Source organism: Syngnathoides biaculeatus, chromosome 10 (assembly GCF_019802595.1).
Source record: "Syngnathoides biaculeatus isolate LvHL_M chromosome 10, ASM1980259v1, whole genome shotgun sequence".
Lineage (NCBI taxonomy): Eukaryota > Metazoa > Chordata > Actinopteri > Syngnathiformes > Syngnathidae > Syngnathoides > Syngnathoides biaculeatus.
In genome coordinates, this window is record NC_084649.1 from 10,974,330 (window position 1) to 10,999,939 (window position 25,610).

General features: G+C 41.2%; 3 protein-coding genes across 3 annotated transcripts in view; 2 read left to right on the forward strand and 1 right to left on the reverse strand.

Annotated features, from left to right (window-relative positions):
- The first annotated feature begins 92 nt into the window (after positions 1-92).
- On the forward strand, positions 93-20,251 carry srpk1b (SRSF protein kinase 1b). Its single transcript, XM_061832776.1, has 17 exons — positions 93-128; positions 260-350; positions 854-908; positions 11,995-12,122; positions 12,248-12,356; positions 12,578-12,665; positions 12,766-12,853; positions 13,281-13,387; positions 13,474-13,639; positions 14,031-14,056; positions 14,176-14,377; positions 14,592-15,032; positions 15,537-15,631; positions 15,727-15,834; positions 17,402-17,471; positions 17,601-17,693; positions 19,125-20,251. The coding sequence occupies exons 1-17, from the start codon at positions 108-110 to the stop codon at positions 19,304-19,306; spliced, it is 2,070 nt and encodes a 689-aa protein (XP_061688760.1). The 5' UTR covers positions 93-107; the 3' UTR covers positions 19,307-20,251.
- A 1,972-nt stretch (positions 20,252-22,223) lies between these two features.
- lhfpl5a (LHFPL tetraspan subfamily member 5a) lies at positions 22,224-25,247 on the reverse strand. Its single transcript, XM_061832783.1, has 2 exons — positions 24,516-25,247; positions 22,224-22,577 (listed from the first exon to the last, which is right to left on the reverse strand). The coding sequence occupies exons 1-2, from the start codon at positions 24,916-24,918 to the stop codon at positions 22,327-22,329; spliced, it is 654 nt and encodes a 217-aa protein (XP_061688767.1). The 5' UTR covers positions 24,919-25,247; the 3' UTR covers positions 22,224-22,326.
- Positions 24,663-25,610, forward strand: part of kif21b (kinesin family member 21B) — a 93,085-nt gene continuing 92,137 nt past the window's right edge. Inside the window, exon 1 of the mRNA XM_061832773.1 lies at positions 24,663-24,694. The gene's annotated coding sequence lies outside the window, so the exon portion shown is untranslated. The remainder of the gene's footprint in view (positions 24,695-25,610) is intronic.

Here is a 25,610-nt window from a genome sequence, read left to right on the forward strand (position 1 = left end):
ACAACGACGTGGGACGATTACAAATACTTTACTTTCAAACCGGTATGTTGACACATGAATTACAGTCCTCACAAACCGAAACAGGGAACTACTTCTCCCTCACACACATGACATCCACATTAATCAAAGTAAGATTGTTCATCGTAAATATAATCGCTGATGTCAATTTAAAAAAGCGCCACTCAATTTTGAATAGGGATACCTGTACGATTAATTCGGATATTCCCCACGTTTCCTGAATCTGGCTCTCACTCGCTAGTTACCACGACGGAAAGAGCAGTGTTGCTATTTACAAGTTCTCCTCAACGCATCTCTCCCTCTTGACTGGTTTGCCGCGATGGAAAGAAAAGGTATGCATGTTGTTCACTCTAAAATACATTATTTGTTCGCTGAATGTTTGCTGTTACTTCCAACCAATTTGTAGGCACACTAGGGATCTATAGTTTGTCGTGGGTAGTGGTTAACACCGTCAAGAAAAAGTTGAGAGCTTGAAAAGGCGCTCGCTTTCCCCTGTGTGTACTGTAGCATTTAAGCTAGTTGAATCCATGAGACTAGCACTGTACGGTTCCACTTAAACTTTCTTAAACAATTTGCAATCATTAACTCCGTAAGTTCCACTAAACAAATGCAAAGTATAGATCGCGTTCATTCTAAAGAGGCAATTTGTTGGTGTCCTCGGTGCACCTCTTAGGCCGCTGGTTAGATTTGGATATGTGACTAGTTCCAATGAACCTGTCAGGTAGCCGACATCAATCTGACTTGAAAAAAAAATGAAAAAAAATTATGTAATCAAAACAATTTAGTGATTTATAGACCAGTAACCTGTTTTTTTCTTTTTTGTCCTGCTTGCTAGTACTCGCGTTACAGGCGAGGAAGAAGAGGACAAAACCTCGGAAAACTGGAAGAAAGTAAGTTTTCATAATAGGTACACTTGCAAAAGAACACGTAACAAAAAAACAGACTGTTTGTTCATTATCTTAGTTGTTAGCCATTCATCTAATGGTCCAACTAATCAATTATCAATTTAATTGGCGGATAGTCAAAATCCACTGATTTAAACCTCTCAACAGTAAAGATAACCCTAACCTCTAATTTCTGTAATTGTCGTTGAAAGCTGGGTGACTGTTCAAAAATTAGCTTTTACTTTTCCAAAGCAATGATTAAGATTTTTGCCTGTTTTCTGAAATGTTATGGACCAAACCAGCGACTAGCAGTCCTTTACACAAATCAATACTCACAAGTAGAAGCTCAGTTTAAAATATGATGTGTCAAACATCACTCCCTTTTGTGTAATGTTGCTGAATTGTTTTTATCTGGTGGGGTTTGACTCTTAAACATGAGCAAATAAATAACAAAGTCAGTTAATTTACAGTCATTAGAAAATGATTTTGCAACAAATGTTATCCTATTAATTGGTGGAATAATCGATTCTAAAAATATTAAATAGCTGCAGCACCTAAATTAATTTTAATCATATTTGTGTGATGCTAAATGGAAATACTTCAGGCAAGTGTTACCATAGCTTTAAACATTTTTTTCCACTCAGTTTTGTTATGACTATAACATCTATATCAATTTACAGTTGGGCACGAAAACAATTTAATATGGAAAAATTTAAGCTTCCAAAGATTAGAGATTCAGGGAGCACAATTTAAACAATTTCAAGCATTTATTTTCTTTACATAAAAGTTCATAAAAACCACAAAATCAGGAATTAACAAAAAATTTAATACTGAGAGCATGACACCATTCTCAGTTTTTGTAGAAAAAAAAAAGAAAAAATAGGGTCACAAATTAATTAAAATATGGTATTGTTAAAATAATTATGTCAAATGACAAAGATGCCGTGTCAACTATTTTTCATACGGCCATTGGACATTAACCGCTAGCAAGAGAACAAAATCTTGCAGCTGCCGCGGTGCAGAAGTTTACATACACTGTGCAAAAACACGTTGCATTTTTTTGTTTGTCTGAAGGCAAACCAGAGTAAACCTCTCCTGTTTCTGGTCAGTTAGGAACACCAAAATAATTTTATTTACACAATAAAAAGACTTTCTTGAAGAATTTTATCTTATTTTCTTTGAAGTCAAAAGTTTTCTAGCATTTCCTTAGTAACAAGTAGCATATCCTTTGACTTGCATAACATGAAACATTTTGGGTAACGTTCCACGTGCTTCTGACAGTACTCTGCTGGAATCCTGGCCCAGGTTTGTAGGCTGCCTTGCTTACACACGCCTTTTCAGATCTCTCCACAAATCCCACAAATCTTCGATGCGATTTAAATCAGGGCTTTGTGATGGCACCTCCAAGACATTGACTTTGTTTTCCTCAAGCCACTTTTGAACCATTTCGGCAGTATGCTTAGGGTCATTATCCATTTGGAAGACCCATTTGTGCCCAAGTTTTAGCTTCCTGGCTGATGTCTTGAGGTCTCATGAAATGTTCTTTCTTCATGATGCCATCTATTTGATGGAAAGCTCCTTTTGCTGCTGCAGTTAAACAGCCCCACAACATGATGCTCTACAAGATTCCCCATTTTTTTCTTTTTTTTTTTTTTTTTTAAATCTCCAGATATAACCTTGGTCATTATAGCCAAACGGCTCCAATTTAGTTTCTTCAAACCACAGGACATGTCTCCAGAAGTGAAGATCTGTGTCTTTTTGCAAACCGTACACGCTGTGGCGACCCCGAACGGGACAAGCCGAAAGGAAAAGAAGAAGACTCTAGCTTTTTTATGTTTCTTTAGGATGAATGGGTTCATCCAGCTTCTTCACGAAGTCTTCAGCTTTTCTTCTGGGATTGATTTACACATTTCAGACCAAAACACATTAATCTCTGGAACTCCGAGGCTGTCTCCCTCCTGAGCGCTGTGACAGCTGGACAGTCCCATGATGTTTATATTATCTTATACAGTGGTATCTCTACTTACGAAATTAATCCATTCTGGAAGGAGTTTCATCACATTAATTTTTCGTAAGTAGAAGTGCATTTTACATGTAAACAGGCTAATGCGTTCCAAGTCCCCCGCCCCCCCCCCCCCCCCCACACACATATACGCACACACATACACACACAAACATAAGCGTTCAAATTACATAATGTAAAGAATAATAAAAAAGTTATTTACCTTCGGGTTGGACGACTATGCGAAGAGAAGGGTGAGTGATGAGTCGTGGGGGACGGAGGAGGCGGCAGACTTTGACACCCGAGAGAAACATACGTACGAATGCACACAACTTAATTCCACTAAAGTTTCTTGGGGCCCACGGAGAAGAAAGAAGAATAAACTTGCAAAAACACATGAAACAGTTGTACTTTTCCAATGTGTGTTAGCTTGTGTCAGGTGTACGACAGCCCCAGCGTGATTCGGCATCATGGGTACAGATTGACGTCCCTCCTAGCCAATGTGATGCCAGGAAGATGCTACGCCGATAGCCAATTGGAGAGCAGCTCTATTGCACCACCCAAACCAAGATACAGGATGTTTACGTTCAGTGGAATTTGGGGAATCCAGCACCTATTTTTTTCCCCTTTTATATCCTGAATTACTTTCATTACTAGAGACAATATTTTTCCGAGGAGGCATTTTGTAACTTGAATTTTTCGTTACTAGAGATGTTAGTAAGCAGAGGAACCACTGTTATTGTTTGAATAGATGAACGTGGCACTTATTTGGTCCAAAAATTATTTGACCACAAATATGTATCTTTTTTTCATCCCTCTGTGTCGGGAAATACTGGTTATTGCGAGTAGCTGTTATGCCTCTCCACCAGAAGATTAATGATACACTATGGAGGACACAAACTAGTGCCAAAGCACTACTTTGATTGGTTTATAGGCTGACTAAAGAAAGAACCTCTCATTTTAACATAGTTCCCTTACCCCAAGATGCCACATGATGGCACCAAAGCAAACCTTTAGACTGTTTGGGCCTGACCACATAAACAGCAAGTCCAGTTGAACCCCGATTTAATGGATCCTAGATGTAACAGGTTTTCTGCACAGTACATGTCCATAAATAGTTTCTAGTTGTCACTTAAACTGCTATTATCAAAGTCTGTTGGTTTCAGAATTGGCCGCTTTTGTTTACTGACGCTGTGGTGGAAAATAGGCAGTGACGGGGACACATTTCTTTAAGCTAGAGTACAGTTTGCAAAAAGACACAGATCTTCACTTCTGGAGACATGTCCTGTGGTTTGAAGAAACTAAATTGGAGCCGTTTGGCTATAATGACCAACGATAGAATATGAAGACTAACAGATGTGCATATAGAGCTTGTGGCAACTACGTTACCGAAGACACATGACTGGCAATATTGACGGTGTAGCAAAGCATTCTTCAATGCTAAGTTGGTTGGAGACGGCATGAAAATTTCTTGTCGCATGACGCCCAGAGTTTTGTCCGATACTGTTAAACATTTAGAAGGTGATAATAAACGAAGGTACGTGGAAAAATGAGAGATACTTGGCATAGAGGACGCATATTTAATGCCGAAGTTTTTGCCGATAAGAAATTGCCCTGTTAATTTGCTTCTGCTTGTTTTGGACAACTGGATATACACATGTATCTGGTGAGTAAGTCGAGATTTACACGGTAAAGGTTGAAAGGGTATAAAAGTCTGGACGCATACAAATACTTCATCGCTAGATTTGTTCTCAATCAAGAATAAATCCTACATAGTGACGGACCCACTCAGATTTTTTTCCAATACAAATACCAATATTTCAATAAATGACCCCTGGTTTGTTTAAACACAAACCGCATTCATCAACTATGATTTGGAAAAAAAATAGGACGGGGAGTCGGGTCTTCTGTGCACGGAAGCGTGAGGCCACACGCGCGCACACACACACACACACACACACACCTCTAAACCTCTCTGCGAGAGACGTTTTTTTTTTTCTTAATACGCATTGTTCTCAAATGAGTCAACTTGGCATTATAAATACTTTGTAATTTGAGAGTAAAAAGAATTCCTACCTGAAATGAAGTGATCGCTACACAGGCGTGTGTATTTGGTTGGGCACCATCCATCACGTTTAATTGCCGAAATCCATCGATCTTTATGATCTCTTTGAATATCTGTCTCGTCTGTTGTTATAACCAATAGGTCTTGGGTATTGTAAAAAATCTCCTCTGGTTCAATGTCTCCAACAATGTCGAGCAGCTCTGTTTGACCGGTAATATGGTTCTGTGAAAATGGTGACGTCTCGTGGTGAATCAAATTTTCAGGGGCGCTGCCATTTTTGCTAGTCACATGACCTACGTGCGCGGATGTGACGTCTTCCTTGCTGCAACAAAGGCTCGATTACATGGGACACCATTTATGCCCGGAGCTGATTTCTCGGATTTATCCTCATCTGATGAAGAAGTAGCAGTATCGATTGATTGGAAAAACGGAGGAATACTTCCATACACAGCCTAGAGAGGTGCCGCTCATGTCTGTACTGGAGCCAGCAAGTCGGCTTGGAGGTGTCTGTCTCCCACATAACGTGTCACTCGCCTTTTTCCTCCGCGTTGTGGAAGAAGAGCCGACATCAAAGGATCAAAAAGCGGCGTCGCTATGAACGCTTGGCCGCCACAAGCCACTTATCCCTGTGGCAACTTTTCTGACACCTCCCACTTGAAGCCCACACGTGCATGTCCTCCGTCGCGCAAGGGACCGGGACCGGGCTGCTGTGGGAGAGCTCAATTGCCCAGCGCACCGTCCCACAGCTGCCGCTGCGCCGGGTCCTGGTTAATTCCGATAACGAATGAGACTCCAGCATGCTAATTGGTTACACGGCCTGCACCGGCGTGAGCGGCACCACTCATGGCTCTGTATGGAAGTATTCCTCCATCTTCCCGATCGCCCGGGCAACTCACGACTGTGTATGGAAGTATTCCTCCGTCTTCCTGATCAACCGATACTGCTATTTCTTCACCAGATGAGGATAAATCCGAGAAATCAGCGCTGGGTATAAATTGTGTCCCATGTAATAGAGCCTTTGTTGCGGCACGGTACAATCAAATCCGCGCACGTAGGTCACTTGACTCGCGAAAATGGCAGGGCCCCTGAAAAGTGGTAATAGTCCATAAAAATCTTCTCAAAACACTATTAAATGAGAGAGGATTTTACAACACATTCTCAAAATAGAGTACATATTACATCACCTATTGGATAAATTGTTAATGCAAACCAGTAGATTTCGCCTTTAATGTACAGTTTTGTTGCAATCACATACTCTATACAACGTCTATAACACTTTGCCGGAGCAAAGGAATGTAGCGTTGATTTCTATATCTGGGCTTTAATTGGAGGTAATAATGCAGATGTGGGTCAGTGGAAATGATGGCGAGACGAATGGGGGTGGAAGAAAAGATTGAAAGAGGAGGTCAGTGTGGTCCCTCACCTGCATTGCAGTGCTGAGCTGCACTGCCCAATCATATCCCAGCTACCACTGCAGAGGGTTGGGCCAGAGGCTGACAGCAGCCAAGGAGAGTTCTCGGTCAGAGAATGAGAGAGAAAGAGAGAGAGAGAGAGAGCGAGCTGATGTGCAAGAGGAAAAGCGAGTGTGTGACTGAATACAGTTGCTCTGATCACCGGCACTCATCTTCCTCGTCTAGTGGCTTCCTTTCATCATCACGGATCATCCTACTTATCTCAACTCTGCTCTCTGTTCCCAAATATTGATTTTTCTGCACCTTTTTTCCTCACCACTCTTGACTAATGGAGAAAGAGTGTCTTTGAACACCAGCTTTTTCTTCTCCACTGTCCTATCCTCTTGCCTGCATCACGTCCCATGGGTATCCGTGCATCCTGCAGGTAAAACAGGCAGATGTAACAACCATTTTGGTTTGTTTTCTTGGATCAGGTCCACATGTTGCATATTACATGTCGATTAATCTTAGGGACCATAATCCTCATTTATCCTCGACTTCTGCCATTCAGAGGCTGTTTGAATGGTATCAGTCCAAGAGTGTGTGTGTGCGGCAATAAAAAATCTGTTGAATTTCTCCTACTGAAAACCCAGTTTTAATTTTTTTAATCATTCTGGACGTGGTCTTAAATGGATCTAAATATGTTTTTAACTTGACTGCTGATACTTTCTCAAATATACTGCATGTTTAGGCATTTGTGCTGGCCATTAAAAAAAAAAACAATATATCCAGTCCCTGTTTTTTTTCACAGAGAATTTTCTGTCCATTTATACCTTAGTCATTAGTGCTGAGTTCTGAAAATAAGTTCTCTCTTCTAAGGATGTTGCAGAGACAAATGAAAGAACCTGACAGTAGTTGCTCAGCAGGAAAACATTGCAGCCTATGTTATTTGACTGCATTTAGCAAGATAAATGCAGCTTGATTCAATGCTTGCCTATTTTCCTTTAGTCACGTTAATCATAAAGGTTGAACGATGGAGCAGAACTCTCCTTCCAACAGAAATGCTGCATGTATTTACTTAAAATTATCCGTGACATAAACTTTAGAAGATGCACTCAATTACAGAGAGACCATGTGAGTTTACTGGAATGGTAATAGATGATTGGAGCTCATCTTTAATAAGATGGAAGGAACATTTTTACAGAGGTGTCTTTTCATTCAGTTGGTCATTGCATCTGTAGTATTGCAATTTCTTTTGGTTGTTGGCCTTGAATTGTAAAATTAATGCCCATTTGATTTATTTCCTATTTTGTGGTCATGTCTTACCTAATGAGTGCCTCATTTATCCACAATCACTTAAAACCTGGCAAAGCAGAAATTGATCTTAACAGTGTTGATTAATAGATCAAAGTGCTGTTGTTTCTGGTAGTCATGTTATTTTCTCCCTCCTAAAGCTGATGGCTTTTCCTCGAGGGTTTGACTCTTCGCAACTTCAGGGGCTCCTTGTCTTACTAGTTTCCTTTACAATTCGAGTCATGTCCAGGTTTTTTTTTTTTTTTTTTTTTTAAATAAAGACAAAAACACCAACAGTTACTTTGCTTTGCGTAGCAACTGTGTTCATATTTGCACATCACAACATGTCTGTTTCAGGACAACGTACCCCCATCAGCTGTTCAGATATGGATTCAATGTTCAATGATATTTGGTCTTGGTCGAAGGATTCTCATGTTATTTAATCATCGCTCACATTGGCAGACATTTTTACCTTTGTGTTTAGTTTGACTGAGTTTGTGCATAATGTACCACCGTACCCATGCAGCAAATAAAACCGAACCAAAACTTCTTCTTCTTCTTTTCCTTTCGGCTTGTCCCGTTAGGGGTCGCCACAGCGTGTCATCTTTTGCCATCTTAGCCTATCTCCTGCATCTTCCTCTCTAACCCCAACTGCCCTCATGTCTTCCCTCACCACATCCATAAACCTTCTCTTTGGTCTTCCTCTCGCTCTTTTGCCTGGGAGCGCCATCCTCAGCATCCTTCTACCAATATACTCACTCTCTCGCCTCTGAACATGTCCAAACCATCGAAGTCTGCTCTCTCGAATCTTGTCTCCAAAACATCCAGCTTTGGCTGTCCCTCGAATGAGCTCATTTCTAATCCTATCCAACCTGGTCACTCCGAGCGAGAACCTCAACATCTTCATTTCTGCCACCTCCAGTTCTGCTTCCTGTTGTTTCTTCAGTGCCACCGTCTCTAATCCGTACATCATGGCCGGCCTCACCACTGTTTTGTAAACTTTGCCCTTCATCCTAGCAGACACTCTTCTGTCACATAACACACCAGACACCTTTCGCCAGCTGTTCCAACCTGCTTGGACCCGTTTCTTCACTTCCTGACCACACTCTCCATTGCTCTGTATTGTTGACCCCAAGTATTTGAAGTCGTCCACCCTCGCTATCTCTTCTCCCTGTAGCCTCACTCTTCCCCCTCTACTTTTCTCATTCACGCACATATATTCTGTTTTACTTCGGCTAATCTTCATTCCTCTCCTTTCCAGTGCATGTCTCCATCTTTCCAATTGTTCCTCTGCATGCTCCCTGCTTTCACTGCATATGACAATATCATCTGCGAACATCATGGTCCAAGGGGATTCCAGTCTAACCTCATCTGTCAGCCTATCCATTACCACAGCAAATAGGAAGGGGCTCAGAGCTGATCCCTGATGCAGTCCCACCTCCACCTTAAATTCCTCTGTCACACCTAAGGCACACCTCACCATTGTTCTGCTACCATCATACATGTCCTGTACTATTTTAACATACTTCTCTGCCACACCAGACTTACGCATGCAGTACCACAGTTCCTCTCTTGGTACTCTGTCATAGGCTTTCTCTAGATCCACAAAGACACAATGTAGCTCCTTCTGACCTTCTCTGTACTTTTCCACTTGCATCCTCAAGGCAAATAATGCATCTGTGGTACTCTTTCTAGGCATGAAACCATACTGTTGCTCGCAGATACTTACTTCTGTCCTGAGTCTAGCCTCCACTACTCTTTCCCATAACTTCATTGTGTGGCTCATCAACTTTATTCCTCTATAGTTCCCACAGCTCTGAACATCCCCTTTGTTCTTAAAAATGGGAACTAGAACACTTTTCCTCCATTCTTCAGGCATCTTTTCGCCCGCTAGTATTCTGTTGAATAAGTTGGTCAAAAACTCCACAGCCATCTCTCCAAATTGCTTCCATACCTCTACCGGTATGTCATCAGGACCAACTGCCTTTCCATTTTTCATCCTTTGTAGTGCCTTTCTGACTTCCCCCTTAGTAATCATTTCCACTTCCTGGTCCTTCACTCTTGCCTCTTCAACTCTTCCTTCTCTCTCATTTTCTTCATTCATCAACTTCTCAAAGTATTCTTTCCATCTATTTAGTACACTACCGGCACCAGTCAACACATTTCCATCTCTATCCTTAATCACCCTTACCTGCTGCACATCCTTCCCATCTCTATCCCTCTGTCTGGCCAACCTGTAGAGATCCTTTTCTCCTTCTTTCGTGTCCAACCTGGTGTACATGTCTTCATATGCCTCTTGTTTAGCCTTTGCCACCTCTACCTTTGCCCTACGTCGCATCTCGATGTACTCCTTTCGCCTCTCCTCAGTCCTCTCAGTATCCCACTTCTTCTTCGCTAATCTCTTTCCTTGTATGACTCCCTGTATTTTGGGGTTCCACCACCAAGTCTCCTTCTCCCCTTTCCTACCAGATGACACACCAAGTACTCTCCTGCCTGTCTCTCTGATCACCTTGGCTGTCGTCGTCCAGTCTTCCGGGAGCTTCGGTTGTCCATCGAGAGCCTGTCTCACCTCTTTCCGGAAGGCCGCACAACATTCTTCCTTTCTCAGCTTCCACCACATGGTTCTCTGCTCTACCTTTGTCTTCTTAATCTTCCTACCCACCACCAGAATCATCCTACATACTACCATCCTATGCTGTCGAGCTACACTCTCCCCTACCACTACTTTACAGTCAGTAACCTCCTTCAGATTACATCGTCTGCACAAAATATAATCTACCTGCGTGGTTCTACCGCCGCTCTTGTAGGTCACTATATGTTCCTCCCTCTTCTGGAAATAAGTGTTCACTACAGCCATCTCCATCCTTTTTGCAAAGTCCACCACCATCTGCCCTTCAAAGTTCCTTTCATGGATCCCGTACTTACCCATCACTTCTTCATCGCCCCTGTTTCCTTTACCAATATGTCCATTACAATCTGCACCAATCACAACTCTCTCGCTGTCTGGATGCTCAGAACTACTTCATCTAGTTCCTTCCAGAATTTCTCTTTCAACTCTAGGTCACATCCTACCTGTGGTGCATAGCCGCTAACCACATTATACATAACACCCTCAATTTCAAATTTTAGTCTCATCACTCGATCTGATACTCTTTTCACCTACAAGACATTCTTAGCCAGCTCTTCCTTTAAAATAACCCCTACTCCATTTCTCTTCCCATCTACTCCGTGGTAGAATAATTTAAACCCTGCTCCCAAACTTCTAGCCTTACTACCTTTCCACCTGCTCTCTTGGATGCACAGAATATCAACCTTTCTCCTAATCATCATGTCAACCAACTCCTGTGCTTTTCCTGTCATAGTCCCAACATTCAAAGTCCCTACACTCAGTTGTAGGCTCTGTGCATTCCTCTTTTTCTTCTGACGCTGGATCCGGTTTCCTCCTCTTCTTTGTCTTCGACCCACAGTAGCTGAATTTCCACCGACGCCCTGCAGGTTAGCAGTGCCGGGGGCGGGCGTTGTTAACCCGGGCCACGACCGATCCGGTATGGGATTCTTTAGATGAACGCTCATATTTGTTTGGCACAGTTTTTACGCCGGATGCCCTTCCTGACGCAACCCTCTGCATTTATCCGGGCTTGGGACCGGCCTACAGATTGCACTGGTTTGTGCCCCCATAGGGCTGCATTAAAACCGAACCAAAACATTTGAGGGAAATAAAAAGATTTTAAGAAATGATGTAGTTTAGCCGTATAAGTTAATTAACAAGTCCCATGGTAGATGTAGTGGATCAGTTGGACTCATTATGATTATACAGTAATTAGGCAATATGATTATTCAGCACGAAAGTATTGGAAAGATTTCAATGTGCTTGCGGGAGTGGTTAAAGGGGAAACTGCTGACCCCAATTGCAGTGTTGTCCTCCTGAGTATTAGCTGCTATTTTAGTAACCGCTGTGGCGAAAGACATTGGATTTACAAGTGATGAGACCACAAACTGAAAAAATAGTCAATAGTCAGCTACTTATTTGGAAGGGATTTGAACCACTTTTGCACTGCAGCATGGTTGCGTATATCATAGACATGAAGTAAAGATGTGTCTCAGTTGCAGCACTGCATTGTGATTTTGGTAAGTGGGATGTCCCACAGACATGCACGGTCATATAATTAACTTAAGTGGTTTATTTCATTATTTGTGTGAGCTATAATGCCTTTCTCATGCTTGGGACTCAAATCATGGGAAAATGTTTTGCTCTTGTTTTTAACCTAAGAGCACAAATGCTGCTTCTATACTTCATCCCAAGCCCTCTGACACAACTAACTCCTGTGTCTTTACCGTCAGACCAGAGCCTCAAGGCTGTGGAGGCAGCTCCAAGCTAAGTCAGGCAGACTCGCCTCTTCCCGATCAAGACGAGGAGATCCTGGGCTCTGACGATGACGAGCAGGAGGACCCTGCTGACTACTGCAAGGGTACAAAAATCTCCATTTATTCATCCACTCTGAACCGCTTATTCTCACAGGTGTAACAAATAATTACAAAAAAAACAAAAAACTCATGTATCTTGGACAGATATACATAATCTTTGTTTGGTCAGGGGGATACCATCATGTGAAGATTGGAGATCTTTTCAATGGAAGATACCATGTGATCCGTAAACTTGGCTGGGGGCACTTTTCCACTGTGTGGCTGGCCTGGGATATCCAGTAAGTTGTCATTGCAGAGACAGCTTGATATTCACCTAAAAAAACATTCTTGTGACAGCTGTGGTCAAGCTTTACTTGAATAATAACAATTCGTGGATGAAATAAATTTAGATGTGTACTGAAAGTAGGTTGCTACATGCTTTACAGTTGTATTTGATTGATTGGTGATGAGGTAGTCTTCCAGAAAGTCCTTTTCTGTTTTCATTTTTGGCTTCTTGCAGGGAGAAGTGCTTTGTAGCTATGAAGGTTGTGAAAAGTGCAGAACATTACACAGAGACTGCTTTGGATGAGATCAAGCTGCTCAAATCTGTAATGTGGACAGTCTCATTTTCTTATTCTTTTTTTTTTTTTTTTTCAATATTATTATATAGCCAAATTTCCTTCATGCATGTTTTTGTGTTTCTTTTAGGTGCGAAACACAGATCCTGGTGATTTGAGCAGGGAGAGAGTTGTGCAACTGCTAGATGACTTCAAAATTTCTGGCACGAATGGCACTCGTATCTTTTAAAACCTTAAAATACAGTTAATTGTGTCTCCTGATGACTCAACTATGTGCCCCTTTTTAAAAATGTGCTTTAGACCTTTACTGATCAATCAATCAGGCATACTCTAGTCTCATTCTCGCCGACTCCCTCAAACCTTCTGCCACATCTTATTTACAGCTATTTGTGGGTCCTCTGCTGACAGCTAACTGTGCACATTGGCACAACCTTGAGTGTCATCAGCTCTGATTCATTGATGTTGGCACCATCCCCTTTTCTCTCCATAGCTTCCAGTATGCAGCTATTCTCTTAGATAGAATACCTACACAGCTTCTGTATATATTATTAATTTGTGGTGGCCGAAGTCCATTGTGGGTTGACAAAAATTAACCTATTTAAAGAATATTTCCTTTTTGTTTTTCCGTGACCTGCAATTTACCAGATGTGTGCATGGTGTTTGAGGTGCTGGGGTACCACCTACTCAAGTGGATCATCAAGTCAAATTATCAAGGCCTCCCACTACCTTGTGTCAAAAGCATCATTAGACAGGTTCTGCAGAAAACCCCCCTAAAAGCTTATTTGGGCATTTGTGTTTTTGTTTTGAGGATGATAGTTTCGCCTTCACTTTCATGCAGGTCCTTCAGGGTTTAGACTACCTCCACACCAAATGTAGAATTATTCACACCGACATCAAACCGGAAAACATTCTTCTGACAGTCAATGAGTCCTATATCAAGAAAATGGCTCTTGAAGCGACACAGTGGCAGAAGACTGGTGTGGCACCACCCTCTGGTTCTGCAGGTCACACTTTTATTTACTCCTCTATGAGCTACCCTAAGCAGGTTCAAATGATTGAGCAATAATTTGCTTGTGAGGTCATTGTTTGTTGTTTGGATTTTCTGCTCCAACTGACGTCATTCAAGTTTTAATTGACATCACTAAACAATTAGCTGTCTTATTTGTTAATGGGTGCAATTTAAATGTGCACACTTGAGGATGGGAGCTATTGGCTATGAGTCACCACTGACTGTGAATGTCTAAATGACTACCTTGCTCTGAGAGGTGGGAGACTGCCTCCACATGTTTTTTAATACATCTTGGTGTGAGTCAGCTCCCATGGAGGTGACTGATGCACTGCACGTCCTTCTCTAGTAATCTAATACCCCCCCCCCCATTTTCCTTCTTCCCACAGTGAGTACAGCACCAGCACACAAGCCGGTATTTATTTTCCTGATTTTTTTTTTTCTTTTTTTTTTTTTTTTTAAAACTAAAGCTATGGATGACTGCACAATACAAGTCATCAATAGAGAATACCTTTTCATTTGTACTCTTTCTAGATAGCTAAAATGTCAAAGAACAAAAAGAAGAAAATGAAGAAGAAGCAGAAGAAGCAGGCCGAACAGCTAGAAATGGGAGGAAGAGTAAAAGCTGAAGGTGAAGAAGAGAAAGAGGAGGACACAGCAGAAACGACATCTGACATCTCTGCCCCTGCCTCTGTGTCGGCCACTCTGCAACATGACACACTGCATCCTATCTCAGGTGACAGACCAAACTATGCTGAACCAACATCATTGTAACTACAATAATAGATATTGATGAATTCATACCTGTCTCACAGAATCCCCAAGAACATTTGCATTATCCTGTTTGCAAAGGCAGGGATTTTGCTGGGGTTTATCTTTTGGATCGCAAGTTCTAGGTGAAAGTAATTACGTGGCTCGTGAGTATAATGTTCTTATCACATTTGTTACAGAGTCTTCTACTGTCAACCTACCACAACAGATGTCAGAACCAAGTGCACCCACGGAGGGCTCCACAAAGGAGGTGAGCAACATGGAGGTCAACTGCAATGGCAACACCTACTTATCGGTGAGCGAGGCTAGCCAAGAAAGCCACGACCATGAGACAAAGCAATCTGCTGAAGAGCTGGAGGACCAACTGAATGCAAACAAAATCGATGATAAAACAGAAACTTTCAACAAAGTATGTAAAAAAGAGGACTCTCAGATTTGCAGCGGTCCCTCTGAGAAGTGCGAGCCGCAAGCGCGGCAACGACAGCAACCAGATTCCCTCAGCACAGACTTTGTTACCTCTGAGCTGAATGATGTGGTCAAAGTAGAGAGGAAGGAGGAAGAGATGGACACTCAAGGGGAGAACAAAATGAGAGTTGAAGATGAAGAAAATAGCCAAAATGGTGAGTTGATACAAACACAATTTCTCAAATTCCAAATATGACAATTGGTATGTATTTTAATTTCTTCTGTCATGTTGTCAAGGCAGATTTTATTGATATAGCACATTTCATACACATTTGTGATTTACATGAATTTAAAAACAAAGCATTTGAAAATAAGACTGCTGACTTAAACTACTTTTAGAATATACTATGCAAGAATGTTTTTTTTTTTTTTTAGTTTAAGACAATGATGTTGGCAACTTGGATTGTGCTCATTTAACGCTAGATTTTCATTCTTAGTAATTCCCTTTTTTGACCATTATGAGCATTATCAACTATAGAATAACGAAAGAAAAACAAATTAAGGAAACCGATGGGATGCTTGGTACCACAACAGTAATTCTTCTATTTTATTTTTTTTTCAACTTGTGCATTTTTTTTAAGTGAGAGAGGATTCTCATAATAATAATTGTACTTGATTTTTCTCTGTTCTTTCTTTTGTCCTCGGCATTCTTCAAACAGAATCATCGAGTAACTTGTTAGTCAATCCCTTGGACCATCTCAATGCTGACAAGGTGCAGGTTAAGATTGCTGACCTTGGAAATGCCTGCTGGGTGGTGAGTGTTAATATATGGTACAGTTGCATCTCTCGATTAATTGGTCACAAATATGGATCAAAACTGTAAAAATATCTTATTTCCGCCTCCTGCAGCACAAGCATTTTACAGATGACATCCAGACTCGGCAGTACCGTTCACTTGAGGTGCTGATTGGATCTGGCTACAGCACACCAGCAGACATTTGGAGCACTGCCTGCATGGTAACACAGACAAACACATGATGCTTTTAATAATGAAAACATATTGTAATTTTCCCGGGAATGATGTGCAAAGTTTTCTAAAAATATTCTCAAAAAGTCAAAGACCACCATATTTAGGTATGGATTAAGAATAAAATATGAATATAGTCATATACAGGTACCTAAGGGTGGTGGGAGAAAGGTGTACATTTCCGTTCCAAAATTATATGCAATGTCTAATGTTACACTTATATATATTACGATAATGTGCGCCACCAATCTGAGATTCCTGACCTGCTCGCGATGGCTAGGGTAGCATGTTTGTTGCTGCTGAACTACCATCCGAATCTGTTACCCGTGAGTTTGCTTTAACTTCAACTAAGATAGAAAATATTGACTAAAAGCACTTGCTACACAGCCGCTTTTAAAAGAAATCACTGTTGGCGAAGAAGTTGGAAACCACGAAGCAGCGCAGCAGTTGAATGTGGCTGAATCGAATTTGAGATTGTGCTCTTTGCTGGATGATTGTCTGCTTCGTCTTCCTCCACATGTAACAGATTTGAGATGTGGGAAAGTTGTGCATTCCTTGAGATGGAGGAAAGGCTGCTGTAGCCATACGTAGGGCAAGAGGCAGCGCTATCAGCACTGTCAAACTTCGTCTCAAAGCTGTGACAATGATGAGGAATAAAGGGAACCAAGTCTTCAGGGTATCTCCAAACTGGTGCTACTTATTGATGAGGAAGCACAACCTCGTAGGCGCAGAACAACAATTGTACAGCTGATTATGAGGATAAATTGGTGAAATTTCAGGACTTTATTTGGCTGAGAAACCAGCAAAAGTACAAAATTGGGTGCATCGCAATGCCGATCAAACGCCCCCCCCCCCCACCTTTGAGTTGCCAAACATTCATACATTGATCATTTTATATGTATAGTATACTGTACACACCGGTACATCAGCACATGCACAAAGATTATTACCAGGTATTATTATTGATTATGGACAATTCTATGAAAACAATGTATTAGAATAAAAGGACAAACCCACCAGAATACATAATTCATGTTTTGAGCATATGGATAGCAGCAAATCAGCGGTGTGAATTTTACATTGATAAAAGTGTTTTATTTTATTATTATTTTAGGTGAACTTTAGGGGTGTAAATTATATATCAGGGCGTATTATATACAAATTATGGTACATTCTGAAAGGTAATCGGTGAGATTCCCTCAATTTGTCAAATGAAAACACCATATTGTTAAACTGTTATGGGAAGCATGGTGTCCTCGTGCATCTTTGTTCAGTTACCCAAAAGGATTGGATGGGTTGAAGGCAATGGACTTTCTCTAAAATTACATTACTACATCCCTCTGTATAAAAACAAAGGTACTATTTATCTGCTAAAGAAGAGGGTGTCATGAGAATGAATGGTTTGCTAACAATTCCAAATTAGTAAAAAAAAAAAAAAAAAAAATCCTAAAGCCCATCACAGAGGCACATTGCAAAAAAACGGCTTTTGACATAGGATACAGATTTGTATAGACTTCTTCAAATACTTTGTTGTAATAGTTTTTCCTTCTCCTTCAGGCCTTTGAACTGGCAACTGGGGACTATTTGTTTGAACCCCATTCCGGAGAAGATTATTCCAGAGATGAAGGTTTGTGTTTGTTAAAGAAGAAATCATGATTACAGATAACATTTGTCACACAAGAGTTAAACTGCAGGTGAAAGTGAATACATTTGGTGTTCCCTTTAAAGCAGCAATCATGTGTGTCTTTCTCCTCAGATCACATAGCGCTGATCATTGAGCTGCTCGGCAAAATTCCTCGCAAGCTAATCATGGCAGGCAAATACTCTAAGGAGTTTTTCACCAAGAAAGGTAAACACGCACACCGCCCCAAGCTATCTACCCTTCTCCCATCCCTTGTGGCTAGGATTCAGCCTGAGGTCCTGGTAGCTCCAAGGAACAGCCTTCTGCTATGTTTAAGTATAGAACCTGCATGTAGATTGTAGTACAATTGTACTAAAAGTTTACTCAGGTTAGGCTGACTCTAACCATAACCCTTTGAACCTTGCATGCATCATTTTAGGAGCAGTACCAATCAGCTGTTAATTTAATAGTAAATAATCCGAGGATACTTTGTTGTATTGTGTAAGTGTTCTTTTGACCATTTGACAAACATCTGTTGGCTCTGTGTGAAAGCTTCAGTAGTCATGTCCTTTATTATTTTTACATTATAGTTTATTTCTAGAAATGTCCTAAATGTTTAAATGATACCGTAAGGACAAATTTGTTAAAATAGGAACTTTTGATACATAGGGTCTTATTTTGCCAGTTAGAAATGGTCAACAGCAATGATTCACAGCCACTGTGCTTCAGCACAATGTGTGCATTTAGAGATTCGTCATGTGTGGTGTAGGAAATGATCCAATTTCACTTAACTGGTCCGAAAATGATTAGACCACAGATAATGTATCTTTGTTCATCCCTCTGTGTCGGGAAACACTGATTACTGCGAGTACCCATACTGTACCCAGAAGGTTAATAATTGACTCTAGAGGCTACAAAATAGTGGTAAAAGCACTACATTTTGGGTTACAAGCTGACTAAATAAAAAAGCTCTCATGTCAACATAGTTCCCTTGCACAAACATGTCACATGATGGCGCCAAAGCAAAACCTACATTAGACTGTATGGGCCTGAGTCCAAAAATACTGTTGAACCCTGATATATTGGATACTGGATGTAGCAGATTTTCTGCACCACACGTCCCCAAATATAGTTTGTAGTTGTCACTCAAACCGCCATTGTCAAAGTTTGTTAGTTCCAGAATTTGTCACTGTTGTTCACTGACAGTGTGGCACAATATGGACAGCCACGTATTTCGAGGTTACAGTTATAAAGTATGAAGACTAACAAATGTGTTTAAAACTCGTCAAAAATTTTCAAGCTTTTTTACAGTATGTATTACAGTATATGTTTTTACAATAAATAGTACAATATCTTTGTACTGTATTGTGCATTTTAGACCAGAAAAAAAGTATAATTTTTTTTTACTATCCAGTAATCTGGGTACATACACTCACAAAAACCTGTTCTGTATAACGGACAAACCCCACCTACCCATATTAGTCCATTAAATCGAGGATCCTTTGCATGTAATTTTTTTTCCATACAAATAATTGAGGCTAACGTTTTTTTAAAATCTCAAATTCGCCAACATGCAGGTTAACACATCAGTCAGTGGTTCTGCAGAATATCTTAATGCTATCGTCTTGCTTTCTCACTTTTGAAATTCATTTCACCCAGGTGACCTGCGACACATCACCAAGCTGAAGCCGTGGGGCATGTTTGATGTATTGGTGGAGAAGTACGAGTGGTCCAAAGAAGAGGCCCACAGCTTCAGCAGCTTCTTGCAGCCCATGTTGGACCTCGTCCCTGAAAGGAGGGCCACGGCTGCTCAGTGCCTCTCTCATGCGTGGCTTGCATGAGAGGCAGTGCCTTGTGTGCATACTGCTACATGTGATTGTGAAAGGATGCACGCACACGCACACACACACACACACACATGCACATGAGAGGTGTAAAGATTCTGGGCTTGAATTGGATACACACTTGTCGGCGAAAACTTGACTGCACGCGTTTTATGGCCTTTAGATACAACCTACACACACTTGTCACACCAGTTGAGACCAGACCTCAGTCACCATCCTCACTATATAGAATACTGAAGGCAGAGGAAACCCAGGTCACTTAATTCTGCAGGATTTGTTTTGGTGTCAGTTTCTGTTTCGAGGTCTTTCTCTACACCACATAGAGATATTTAGGAACTCTTACAAATTAAGATATATACATGCACTTGACTACAGCAGTCGGAACGGAGGTTGCCGTCAAAATCAAACATCAAATATGTGCCGTCTTGCCAATTGCATTTGCAGTACCATAATTTATTTCTTTAGTTGTCAAAAGCTTTCAAAGTCTTGCAATTGAATAAATGCAAAAAACTGCTGTCTACCATGGAAAGGGCTAAGACATTTTGGCCTAGGCAAATATGCTTAAACATTTCTACATTTGTACACAATTAGAAAAGGAAAGAGTACTATATTTTATATGTTTTGTTATGGATTTTCATGTTTTCTGCTTGCCACAATGCAATCTACTATCCCCGTGACATTTGTTTCATTAGACTAGATTTTAGAAAGCATTAAACAAAGTGGGCTTCTGGATTCAAGTGCTTGGATAGCATCTTGCCCTCTGCAGCATAAGCAGTCAAGTTTTGGAAAGATGTTCAGGTGCTTTTTAACTGCATGGAAATGGGCTCTACTCAAATCTGTAACTCCCACGCTGCAAAAGGAATTGGCATATAAGCTCTATGTCATGTTTCCACTTCAACCAAATCCTTTTTCTGTAGGTAAGAATAAAACGTTTAAAAAGTGTTTTGGGTGTTTGTCTCATAACTCCTCATTGGTTGAAAAGCCTTTCATTGGACAACTGTAGGCCCACTGATACATCAATCGTTGGAGCCAATGAAAGTGTTTTTTTTTTTTTTTTTTATACAGGTGTTGATTTATTGATTTAAAGTCGTAGTCAGTACTTCACAAAATAATTATTTGGTACATCACGTCCCTGGACTAGTTGGCACTTAAACAGTAAATTGAAAAAAAAATCACACTAATTGCTTGAACTTACCTTGACTTTTGGGTATGCAAGTGTTGCTCTTTTGCAGGATTTCCCCAAATAACATTTTGTTTTGTAAAAGCAAGCTAACTTGAATTTAAAAAGTTTGCAATTTGCAATTGGACAATTGGAAACTCAATCCGCTACAATATACTGTATATAGCACAGGTTACCAACATAGAGCCTGTGGGTACCAGGTAGTCCTCAAGGGCCACCTAAATAGCTTGCAAGCCTGTTATAAAAATAGTTCAGTAGTGATTGGATGTTGTGAAATCCTAAGGCATTGTAAAAATGATTTGAAAATATGAACACAGTTAAAACTATAGTAATGCATGTTATTGTTTACTACCTAAACTCATCCATTTTCTTCTGCTTATCCAAGGTTGCGTCATGGGGCAGTAACTTTTGCAGGCAAGCCCAGACTTCCCTCTCCACAGCCAGTTCATCTCTTCCAAGGGGTTCCCAAGGTGTCCCCAAGCAAGCCTAGAGACATAGTCTCTCCAGCATGTCCTTGGGTGTCCCGCGGGCTCTCCTGGTACAACCTGCCTCACCAGGGAGCTATTGTTGAGACATCCTAAAGAGATGCCCAAGCCACCTCATCTAAATCTTCTCATCTGGAGGAGCAGAAGGTCTACCCTTGAGCCCCACCTGGATAACCGAGTTTGTCATCCCATCTGTAAGGGAGAGCCCCGGACATCCTGCCGAGGAAACACATTTCGGCCGTTTGCATCTGGGATCTTGTTCTTTCAGACCTGACCCACAGATATTGATCATAGGTGAGGGTAGGAATGTAAATCGACTGGTACATAGCTTCCCCTTTCGGTATAGCTCCTTCTTCACCACAACGAACAAATACAAAGTCCAGATTGCTCCAGGCGCTACACCAATCCACCTGTCGACTTCCAGTTCCATTCTTCCATTACTTGTGAACAAGACCCCAAGATATTTGAACTCCTCCACTTGGGAAAGGATCTCATCCCGGACCAGGAGAGCGCACTCCACCATTTTCCAACTGAGGACCATGGTCTCATTGTTTCAAATAAGATCTAACTTGAAATATAGGCCTGTGTTCTATTTTGGGTTCATGTATTTATATCGGTTTCCTCTCTGCCTCAGCCATCATGAACTTTACTGCACATTCCTGCCCTCAACATGACTAACTTTGGACTTTGATTGTCTTGCTTTTGTTGGCCTCAGCATCAGACTCTTCCACCTAAGGCTTTGGCATTTGGTCTTCAGGTTGTACTTGAAGATGCATGATTCATCACTGGTGGTGTCTCCCTAGCATGTCTCGTGTCATTGATGTCATCACTAACTCGTGCATATTTGTATATGTAGAAGCATGTGTTGGGAGGAGTTTGCTGGCTACTGAAATAAAGGACACAAGTCAACAGTATATACTCCAGGGTGGTTACCTTGGAGAAAAATTGGAGTTTGGGTTTGAATTTTATCTTCCCAAAGATTAGTCCTGAAACATTTCTGACATGCCTCGTAAAGAACAAAGAGTTTAGCAAAAGTGTAATTGGCTGGCAACCAGTTCAGGAAGTACCCTGCCTCCTGCCCAAAAGTAGCTGGGATTGGCTCCAGCACTCCCACAAGACCCTTGTGAGGATAAGGGGCTCAGAAAACGGATGGATGGATGCATGGATTTGAAAAAAGAGGAAGAACTTCTTTGGTTTCAAATTGTTGTGAAAGTCTTGTTTCGGTGGTCAGTAGTAGGCTCATCATGCGTTGTCTGTCAGAGAAAGAGCAGAAATGGAGTTGTCACAATTAAGTTGAGCTTTTCATTGCTTTTCCCTTGAGTGCAGGTTCTCTCCTCCATCTTATCCTCCCCTCAATATTGTGTACCTTTCTCCTCCACCTGGAAGTCCTCAGGCAGCAGGTTGTCCTGCCTACTGCCCAGGCTGAAGGCCAGAAAGGCGAGGATGAGCGAGTCCATGATGCTAATGATGGCCAGGATGTAGGCCCAGCGCACTGTGCAGTTGCCCAGGGTGTATTTGTCGGTCCGCTGCCCGCACATCCGCTTCACCTCCTCTGAGTCCCAGCCGTCAGGGTAAATCATGCAGCCGATCACCATGCAAGTGCCTGACGTAGAGAAGGTGGCGCAGGAGGGTAAGGACCCTGTGGTGAGCCGAACATTGCTGAACCGAATGCGCGAATGAAAATGCAAAACCCATGACAGGGAAATCTTCCACATTCAATTTCAAGTCCTCAGTGAGAACCTTTCATATAATTAAGGTGTCAATATACTCTCATTTAATAAAAAAATACCCCCCAAAACATTTTTAATTTATGTGATGCCTATTAAACACGCAGACAGCACAAAATCACTTGATTTTCACCAAATGTTCTTGGTTTGTTGCCATGCAATAACCAAAAACAGATCAACGCTTCTCAAGGTCTCAGTTGAGCTTGAATTGTATCAAGCTCAAGCATTCTACTTTACTTTATCATTAACAAGGTCAACATACCACTCTAACAAATAGTAAAGTACTAATCTTTTAATTCAACATAAACATTTTATTAGAATTAATTACTTTTGCTGATTTTAAATTTCATGAACTCTTACATACGACTGAACTGTGTATAGTAATTTTTTTGGGCTTGTCCTGTTAGGGGTCGCCACAGGATGACATCTCAGATGAGATGCTCATATTTATTTGGCACAGTTTTTACGCCGGATGCCCTCCCTGATGCAACCCCTCAGGGGGAGTGGAGGCCCCAGTGAGATACGAACTCACGACCCCAGGGGTGTCAAACTCAAATTCACAGTGGGCCAAAATTTTAAAATGGACAAAGCCACGTGCCAAGGTTGAACAAATTAACCTTTTAATCTGGAACCAAACAAGTGTGCGATACTTGTAATACTGACGAGGCAGCTCTAATATTAATTTGAATTGGTAAATATAATTGGCCCACGGGCCAGAGTTTGACACCTATGCTCTAACCACTGAGCTGTATACCAAACATTTATTAACTTTTTGCAGAAGCATGTAGATTTTTTTTCATCATTGGTGCTATGGGTGAGCTTGGACCTATCCCAGTTAACTTTGGGGAAGATGGCAGATGCACCGGGGACTGGTTGCCCGTCATTTACTGGGTACATATAACAACCAACCATTTACACTGGGGAATTTTGAATCTTTCATCAGTCTTACAGTTTGGTATGATGAGAGGTATACAGTATACTGTCATGAAACTGAATTTAAAATGCTGATATTGTGCACATGTGCATTGATGTAAATTACTGTGTACGTACATTGTGCAATTGCCACTTTTTGCTGGAAAATTTTCAATTCAAAAGAACTCATTTTCCACACTCGACACACTTCACCTGCACATACGTAGGTACACAAAGACCTGGTGTGGTTTACAGTGGCCACGTCCACTCTCAGGTTACACATGGCTGAAACAGTAGAACACAAATGCACCCACATACGAGTATCTAGCAGAAGAGCATTTAGTTGTTCTGCTTGTTAGGATATGTTCTTGACATAAATAGGTGACCAAAGATACATAATTTCAAGTAAGTGAACAACCATTTTCAGACCATTTAAATGAAATGATCCCACAACACGTTTAGTAATCTCTCATACCACACAGGGTTTGTGAATCACACAAGATGCTTTTCTTTTTTTAAAATTAATGTCTGGTCATTTGATATTATTTGCAAAAATCTGCTTGATATTAAACAAAACATCCAATATTTATTAACTTAATTGGGTACGTGTACAACCGATACAAGCTCTTTATCAAAGATTCAGTAATAACTTCATTCAGATTGACACAGTTGGAGAGGTATTAATTTCACATTTATGTATTCTAATGTTGTGGCTGTAGTCGAGGCTTTTCTAATATTTAGTATATAGGTAAAAATATGAGAAATTAGAAATGCCAATATGATCCTGTCCAATTCCACACTACTACGACTTCACTAGTAAATATATTTGCATGAACTTCTTGAAATGGGTGTCAAGGTGTTGTTAACTGTGTTTGTTTTATCCCAAAGTGGGGCTCACTGACTGGAGGCCAGTTGCATCCAGGCGCAGATCTTGTACACGCTCCCCGCATTGCAAAAGAAGAAGAGGCTGAAGCACCCGATGCTGCCCACCACAAGCAGCGTGGAGATGCCCACGAAGAACATGGCTGTCTTGAAGGCCCCGGACGGGATGGAGCCGAAGTCCAGGGCGCTGCCTTTGCAGGTGAGCTCTGAGGTTAGCGCGTTGCCAATGCAGTAGTGGAAGAGGCCAAAGTAGCCGGCCTGCGGTGTGTTGACGCTGTCCCCGATCCAATAGGGCTGGATGAACACCACCACCGTGATGACCGCGAACGTGATGGTGAACACGGTCCACAGCGCACCCACGGCGCGGGCGTTGCGCACGTAGTTGGTGTGGTAGATCTTAGCTGCCTCCTGGGCCGGCAACATGCTCACCTACAGTTTTGCAACTTTTTGACGTCAAAATGAGCTTTAAAAAAAAAAAAAAATAGCTTAATACAAATCCAAACACTGCTTTCATCCAGGCAGAAATACCTCCCGGTGGATGTGAGTTTCACCTCATAAATGTCCCACCGGGTATCACTCATGTATGATTCATGGGAAAATGATGCGGCTGCCAGGTGGTGGCCATACAGGATCCGCAGTTGACTTTCCTTTGGTAACGTGGTAATACATTCACTTTCATTAAAGTGACATCAATATGATAACACAATGCTCCCCAACCTCTATGGAACCAATTAGGCACAAAAAAATTCAACCCCCCCAAAAATACCGAATACTGAAATGATCTTGTCTTAGTTAACTTGCAAATTTATTCACTCTGTGTGAAGTCTAAACCTGTTTGGCTGAACACAAAGCTATTCGGTTACAGCAGTAGTTCTCAAAATTTTCACACGCAGTACTGCCATGGGAAAAAAAAAAAAAAAGAACCTTCGGTTACCACTAACAATATCCTACTTGGACCAAGTGTTAATAAAAAATTAGTGGGATGTTGTATACCGAAAAGGTATTTTTCACGTTAAACCACTGTAACATTAACACTGCACTAAAATACAGTATAGGAAAATAAAAAACTACTTAAAAATTATCAAATTCAAATATATTAGAAATGGACCTAAAAA